At 46.6% G+C, this 8,256-nt stretch overlaps 1 protein-coding gene across 1 annotated transcript; it reads right to left on the bottom strand.

The window, feature by feature from the left end:
- Positions 1 to 5,098: 5,098 nt before the first annotated feature.
- Positions 5,099 to 6,727, bottom strand: LOC6604737 (potential E3 ubiquitin-protein ligase ariadne-1). The gene has a single exon (XM_002029574.2). The coding sequence runs from the start codon at positions 6,725 to 6,727 to the stop codon at positions 5,141 to 5,143; it is 1,587 nt and encodes a 528-aa protein (XP_002029610.2). The 3' UTR covers positions 5,099 to 5,140.
- Positions 6,728 to 8,256: the final 1,529 nt, after the last annotated feature.

Genomic DNA, 8,256 nt, shown 5'->3' with positions numbered 1-8,256 from the left:
ATTGGCACGACCTTTTTTTTGTTTTTTGTTGTTTTGAAAGATGGCGATGATAACAGCAAAGGCTCTCGGCTCTCGGCTCTCTCCGGTCTGTGGAATGCGTTTAATTTGTAAAGATGACTTCTGCTATGACGATACCCTAACCAAAGAGCAGGGTATGGGGCCTCCAAGGGTCGGTGGTAGCGGGATTGCTGGGCGGCCACCCGTTTGCCGGGCATAGAGTATTCCTTGGGTCGCCAGGGGCGTGGGGTTATTCTTCTCGCAGATCACAGAAATGTGACAGCTTGTTAGTGGCGCAACACAGTGTGGCACACGGCCTCCTCAAAGTGTTCTACTCTCCTTTTGCCTGCCTTCAATTAAATTCAATTGAATTCTTTTTGTTTTCGCGCTGTCTTGCTGCTCAACGCCTGCGCGCGTGCCTCAATTTAGCGAGAGTCGGGCTTGGATGCACTTTGCGGCATGCGGCATGCGGCAAGCGGCTGTGGCAAGCGATAGTCAAATGAGTGTCGGCGCATTAGAAGGGTATACGGAGCGGGGACTGGGGGGGGAGTGCGCTGTGCGCCGCCTGTCAGCGTATCAACGCAATTTGTGCACTCGTCTGACCAAAGACCAAGACCAAGACCAAGACGACTCTCGACTGCAGCCACAGAGTCGGCCAAATTATGGCCAACGATGCTCGGCGACTGCGCAAAGTGCCCCATAAATTCACGTCGCTGATGAAGTGATAGTGTGTGGCAAGGAGTTGCAGCACGGCAGCGGCTGCGGCAGTGGCAGCCTCCGCAGATTGTTTATGCCAGCCACATTTCTGCTCAATGGCTTAACTAATGCGCCGCAGATAGGAGCCATGGGGTCGCTCTGTCCATTAGAAAGTACCACACACAAAAAAAAAACAAATTGGTTAACAGTTGGAATTACATCAGGCTTTGTACTTCTTTTGGGCAGGGGGGGAGGTGGCACCGGCACCTGCCTTGGACTCATCCGCAGTCCGCCAGACATTGACACAGTTTTCTTTCCCCCGCTAATCGAAATTCTGGGGGCTTACAACACCCATTGTGGCCCGGTCCGACCTTCAGCGGCGGCCAGCCAGCCAGCCAGGAGTCAAGGACAATGGCCAAAGTCCATAATTGAAAGTACGCGACCAAGTTGTAAAGCAAATGTAAGGACATCAAGTGCTCGCTCGACAACGGGGCGAAAAAAATACAAGAAAATCTCAGATGAGACGCCAAAAGTCGAAGCATTTGATACTCTGTCGGATGGAAGGTTCTGTTGGTGGCGACGGATCGAATGATAAGTGCTAGAAAAACATACATTTCGAAGTCTAGACATGCCATGGAGACCCGAGTGGATCAACAATAAATAAATACACAAAAACAAGAGACGATCAAAGCCCACAGGCCTGTGTAGGCCAGTGTCGTATTTACTGCGCAGCAGACAATAAACGAGCGAGAGAAAGGAAAGGAGAATGCACCTAAAACAACAATAACACTAACAATAACAGCAACAACAACACCAACAACACCGAAAACAACACCAACAACAACACCGACAACAACAACACCAAGAACAACACCAACAACAGCACTTACAACAACAATAGCACCAACAACAGCACCTAAAACAACAACAACACCAGAAACAACAAAAACAACAACAACATCAACAATAACACCAATAAGAACACCAACAACAACAACTACCACAACACCAACACCAACAACAGCACCTAAAACAACAAGAACACCAACAAAAACAATAACACAAACAACAACAGCACCAACAGCAAGAAAAACACCAAAAACACCAAAAACAGCAACAAAAGCAACAACAACAGGAACACAAACAACAACACCGACAACACCAACACCAACAACAACAGCACCAACAACAACAGCACCAACAACAACAAAAACACCAACAACAACATCATCAACAACAACATCAACAACAACAACAACAACAACAACAGCAACAGCAACACCAACAACAGCACCTAAAACAACACCAACAACACCAACAACACCAACAATAACAACATCAACATCAACAATAACAACATCAACTACAACAACAAATCAAACAATAACACCAACAACAACAACAACAACTCTCCGAAAGTGTCTCTACCCTGACGCCCCCTCTACGCGCTCTCTCCTCGGCTCTCTGTTCCTATTTCTGGGAGAGCCCAAAGAGAATGAAGGCTAGAAGGAGGGAGCGGGAGAGCGTTGTTTTTTGGGTTTTTTTCGCGGTCCACACTTGAGTGAGCGACAGAGACAGCATGCATACCCGTATGTGCCATGTGCGGATATTTTCGAGGGAAGAAACTCTGCCGCTGCGCACATACGTGCCTGCACATATGTATGTATATCCATCTCGCTCGCACCGACTGCCATTGCCAAGGGCTCTCTATGGCCAGTGGAAAATCACCTCAATCTGCTTGGCTACTGTTTTGGGGTCTGTTCTCTGGGAAAACCATTCGACCCGGCACTGTCAGGGTATCATAATTCAAGAATTTGCCATAATACAAATAGCTAACGCCCGGGCGAGTGGCAGAGAAGGAGGGAGAGGGAGAGGGGGAGGGAGAGAAGGAGAGACGCCGTAAGTACAAAGGCAAACTGTAGATAAAAATTCAATAAGCCGGGAGCCAAGAGAGGCAGCCCCCGGCCCCTGGCCCCTGGAGCAGGACACGAACTGTGACCGTTAAGCTGTTGGGGGGTGCACGAGGGGGGGGTGAGGGGGAGAGGGAGAGGTGTGCGGTGTCTAGGGCTGGTCTGTGGCCTGTGGATTCTGTGGCCAATAAATAAAATTAATACGAAACGCACTTGAGGGCGCACATCTCTTGACCAAGGAGGCAGGACGCCCCCTCTCCCCCTTCCTCTCTCCCTCCCTCGCGCTCTGCCTGTTTGTTGACTTGTTGAATGGAGAGCCCACAGATGGGGCAGGAGGACTGGCACTTTCCTGCCTTATGGCCAAGCCGATATTGTGGGTAAATAAAGTAGATGGAGAGGGCTTAAAGTTAGAGCCACTAAAGATGTTTAAAATGGGTCTCTCTCTCTCTTTTCTCTTTCTCCTTTCACCCATAAAAATGCATTTGATAATTCGCTCTGCCGCAGAGAGGCGTGTTCCCACAGTGCATCCATAAATTAGTCAACGAGTGGCATAGTATGTGGCATCTGCAATGTGGCAACGTGGCAATTCGAATTCTGACACGTTGCTGACCCCGCAATTGAACTGCCATAAGAAATCACTCTGCCGGTGGAGCCGGAGACGATTATGGGGAGCTGTGGTGGCACTGCAACCGCCCACTTTCAACACTTGCCACAACAATGGTGCGCAAATATTTACCAGGCCCGGGCCCGGGCCAGGCCAGCCAGTCAATCCCCGATCAGGCTCCCTCGTTCGCGCTCTTTCCCTCCACTGGCGGCAGCCTCAATTTGAAATCCAATAAAATTTAATTGGAAACTTCATCACGGGTGCGAAAATTCACACTCTGCCAAAGCCATAGAGCCACAGAGCCACAGAGCCACAGAGAGGCACGACTTGGCTGCCGTTTGCCGTAAATCTATTGGCCAAGGCTTTTTCCAAGCCAACGTTTTTTTTTTGCACCTGGCGGCGGCGCTCGTTTTCGCCGTGGAAGCCATCGCGATAAGGAAATATTTCTTTCATATACTCGGGTACTCCTCCGACTCCGACTCCGTCTCCGACTCGGACTCCATCGGATGGACGGCTGTTCCGTTCCATTCCAATCGAATCGAATCCAATCCAAGCAATATATGGCTTTATTTATGATTTTCCTTATGCCATGCCATATTTTGTGGTCCATTGTCGGACATTAATCGCCTCGCTGCGGCTCTGCAAAAGTATAACAAGAAAATTTACCAGATTGATTTATGTTATAATTATAAAAGATACTCGTAAATGTGGGGCGGCGATGGGGGGAGGGGGTGATTGGGGCGGAAGAGAAAATACCCAAAGGAAAAGGTCAAAGAATTTACAGAATTTTATGCCTCAAAAATCTATAGAAAATAAAGAAAAAATAAATAAAATAGAAGGTAAAAACCGCTTGCGATTGGCCAGAATGTGCTGGCCTTTGGGCCAGTTAATCCTCCCCTGAAACCCATTTAAGTAAATCCCATTTCCGTATCATTTTCTCGTATATCCGTGCCGTTTATTGTGGAATTTTAAAGGCTCCTTTAAAATCTCTTTAAAAAATGTATGAAAAATCAGGGAAAAATCTATGACAAGTGTGTAAAAAAAATCTATGAAAAAAATAGGAAAAATCTTTTAAAAATATGTGAAAAATCTGCAAAAAAACTAGGAAAAATCTATGAGAAATCTGTGGAGAATCTGTGAAAAATCCCTTAATCCGCCCCTGAAACCCGTTTAACTAAATGCCATACCCGTATCATTTTCACGTATATCCGTGCCGTTTATTGTGGAATTTTAAAGGCTCCTTTAAAATCTCTATAAAAAATGTATGAAAAATCTGGGAAAAATCGATGTCAAATATATGAATAATCTATGAAAAATCTGTAAAAAAATCTATGAACGAAATAGGAAAAATCTTTTAAAAATTTGTGAAAAATCTGCAAAAAAAACTAGGAAAAATCTGTGAGAAATCTGTGGAGAATCTGTGAAAAATCCCTTAATCCGCCCCTGAAACCCGTTTAACTAAATGCCATACCCGTATCATTTTCACGTATATCCGTGCCGTTTATTGTGGAATTTTAAAGGCTCCTTTAAAATCTCTATAAAAAATGTATGAAAAATCTGGGAAAAATCGATGTCAAATATATGAATAATCTATGAAAAATCTGTAAAAAAATCTATGAACGAAATAGGAAAAATCTTTTAAAAATTTGTGAAAAATCTGCAAAAAAAACTAGGAAAAATCTGTGAGAAATCTGTGGAGAATCTGTGAAAAATCCCTTAATCCGCCCCTGAAACCCGTTTAACTAAATGCCATACCCGTATCATTTTCACGTATATCCGTGCCGTTTATTGTGGAATTTCGTAGGCTCCTGGCCGGTGCAGGCCAGCGAGCAAGTGGCCGAAAGATTTGAACAGAGAATGTTGGTCAATTAGTCTTCAGTGAAATGTTTCGATTGTTTTTTGGGGCATGGGTTTTGGGTTGGGGCATGCGAATTTATGGGCCTGCAGGCTGTGTGCAGGCTGGGTCATCGGTGAACTCCCACCAGTCCTTCTCGTTGCCCTCGCGCACGTGGCAGAGCAGGACGGAGCGCCGCCGCTCGCAGTAGTGCGACAGATCGAGGACCTTCAGGCGGATGCTCTGCAGATTGGGGGCGGTTATCTCGCGCTCCAGGCACTCGGAGATCTTCTCGGTGGCGCTCTCGAGGTCGCGCTGGTTGTCCTCGAAGATGATCTTCTGGTTGTTGTTGCGCAAGTAGTAGGCAAAGACATAGCTGTACATGAGCGTGACGCGGCACTGGCAGAGCACCTCGACGGCCTCCTCGAGGAACTGCACCTCGAACCAGGTCATGGTCTCCCGCATGGCCTTCATCTTGGCCTGGACCTTGGCGTAGATGTTGTGCTCGAGGCGGCGGCTCTGCATGTGGTTCATGTAGCGATTGTAGTAGTGCAGGTAGCGGGCCATCGTCGAGCGGTACTGCTGCTGGGCGAGGCGGGCCTTCTTGGCCTCCTCCTCGTTGAAGCGGTTGCAGCTGTACCAGGAGGAGCCGTGCGGCTCCCAGGAGCCGAGGCACACCCAGCAGAAGTCGTAGCGGCAGTTGGGGTTCTTGCAGACCATGTGGTTGCAGCCGCCGTCCTTCTCGATGGTCACGTTGCACTTGGGGCACTCCTTGGTGTTCTGGGCGATCCAGTTGGAGGTCTCCGAGTCCTCGCGGCACTTCTTCAGCCACTGCCGCAGCAGGGAGCAGCTGGCCGGCTCGTGCCAGTTCTCGCCGCACCCAAAGCAGAACTGATGGCCGCACTTGCAGCGCACGGCGCGTGCCTCCGGATTGTTGACCTGAATCGCTCGGCAGCAGCTCGGGGCCGGGCACCAGCGCAACAGGGCGTTGCACTCCACGAAGGTGTTGGTGATCAGCTGCTGGTAGCGGCCAATCACCTCCCTGTCGTCGGCCAGGATCAGGAAGGACACGTAGTCGACGACAATCTCACAGCTCTCCGCCGGACAGGCGATGCTGTGGCCGAGACCCTCGCCGAAGGTCTTCTGGGCCAGATACTGCTTCCAGCAATCGCTGCAGAACTTGTGGCCGCAGCCCAGGCTGCGCAGGTCGTCGCTGGGACAGAGGCAGATGCCACAGATGTCCTCCTCCTGGCCGCCCACGCCGTTGCCCCCGAAGCTGACGTGGGCCGGCGACTTGATGAACGGATTGACGAGATGCGCCCGCTGGAAGAACTCCTCCGGACTGCTGTCGAAGTACTCCTCGAAGAGCCGCTCCTTGTTCCACTTGTACTGATTGAGGATGCAGCGGGTGATCTGCGGCGGCAGGCTCAGCACGCTGTTCACCTCGTCGATGATCTGCCACTGGTGCTGGACGATCTGCGTGACGGACAGCACCTCGTACTTGAAGTCGTCCTGGTCGGCGCCGCTCGGCTTGGCCTCCCGCTCCGGGAGGAGTATCTCGGTGCAGGTGTCCTCATCGCTGTCGGTGTGCATGCTGTACGAGGACGGGGAACTGTTGCAGCTGTGCATCGAGCGGTCCGCGTCGCCGTGATCCTCGTCCGAGTAGTCCGAGGGATCCGCATTCATATTCGACCCCCGAAGGTCCTTTGCTAGAGTCACACAAAGGTCACTGGAAAGCCCACAAGCGGTTGGGGCCGAACGGCTACCACATTGGCGCTCCCTCCTGCGCGTCGAGTTTGAGACCGGGAAGGGGACACGCGTTCCAATTACTGCTTCCAGCAGTCGTACTAGAATTTATACTCTCAAACTTGAACACTTTCTAAGTGACGAAACGATACTGTATCTTCGTATTTCTACTGAAGACTGAGACCTGGGACCCCGACGGAAAGGCACACAAACAACTGGGCATTAAGTTTGGGGCAACGATTACTTCGTTTCGAAATTGTTTACGACTTTGAAATATGACAAATATTTCAAGAATCTCTCAAAAATCTGTACAAAATCTATAAAGAATATGTGAAAAAATCTGTAAAAAAATCTATGAGAAATCTATGGAGAATCAGGGAAAATCGGGGAGAATTCTATGAGAAATATATGCAAAATTGATGAAAAAACATTAAAATCTCTATAAAAAATCTATGAAAAATCTGGGAAAAATCTATGGAAAATTTGTAAAAAAAATCGATGAACAAAATAGGAAAAATCTTTTAAAAATATGTGAAAACCCTGCAAAAAATCTAGGAAAAATCTATGAGAAATCTTTGGAGAATCTGTGAAAAATCAACAAAAAATCTAGGAAAAAAATAGGAAAAATCTATGAAAAATATATGAAAAATATGTGAAAAATATATGAAAAATATGTGAAAAATCTGCAAAAAATGTGTACGAAAAATTGTGAAAAATCTATGAAAAACTTTGAAAAATTTGTGGAGAATCTGTGAAAAATCGGCAAAAAATATATGAAAACTCAGGAAAAATCGGGGAAAATTCTATGAGAAATCTATGAAAGATTTACAAAAAATTGATGAAAAATCTTTGAAATCTCTATAAAAAATGTAGGAAAAATCTGCAAAATACCTATTAAAAATTTGTACAAATCTAAGAAAAAATCTATCAGAAAGAAAAATTTGTAAAAAAAAACTTCTCTGAAAAACTTATGAAAAAACCTCTGAAAAATCTGTGCAAAATCCATGAAAAATCTAAAAAAATATGATAAAACTCTGAAATATCTATGAAAACACTTTGACAAATCTGTGAAATATCTAAGAAAGATCTATAAAAAACGTATGAAAAATCTGTGCAAAATCTATAAAAAAAAAATCTGCAAAAGATGAAATGAAATTGAACGATATTTCGAATGCAGAATGCATTTTGGTCTCACGTTAAAAGCCTTTTTTGGGGTACGATACGATATGTTAACCCCTTCGCAGCGTATGGCATGAAAGCAGAACAAAGCAATGTCTCAAGTGGCAAGAAAAACGGGGGTAAGCGGCGGGGACCATCAAATAATAATAAAAGTAAAGGAAAAAAAAAGGAAAAAAACAAATGCGAAACGCGAAAAAATGTGAAATGTGAAATGAAAGTGAACGAGCGCACAAGGATAATGGGGGGTAGAAGAAGGGGTAAGGGGAAGGGGGGGGGGGGGTTACGGGGGG

Source organism: Drosophila persimilis, unplaced genomic scaffold, assembly GCF_003286085.1.
Source record: "Drosophila persimilis strain 14011-0111.01,24,50 unplaced genomic scaffold, DperRS2 tig00002520-arrow-arrow-pilon, whole genome shotgun sequence".
In the NCBI taxonomy this organism is placed as follows: Eukaryota; Metazoa; Arthropoda; class Insecta; order Diptera; family Drosophilidae; genus Drosophila; species Drosophila persimilis.
The sequence above is the reverse complement of the archived record's forward strand: the minus strand, read 5'-3'. Positions and strand labels throughout refer to the sequence as shown.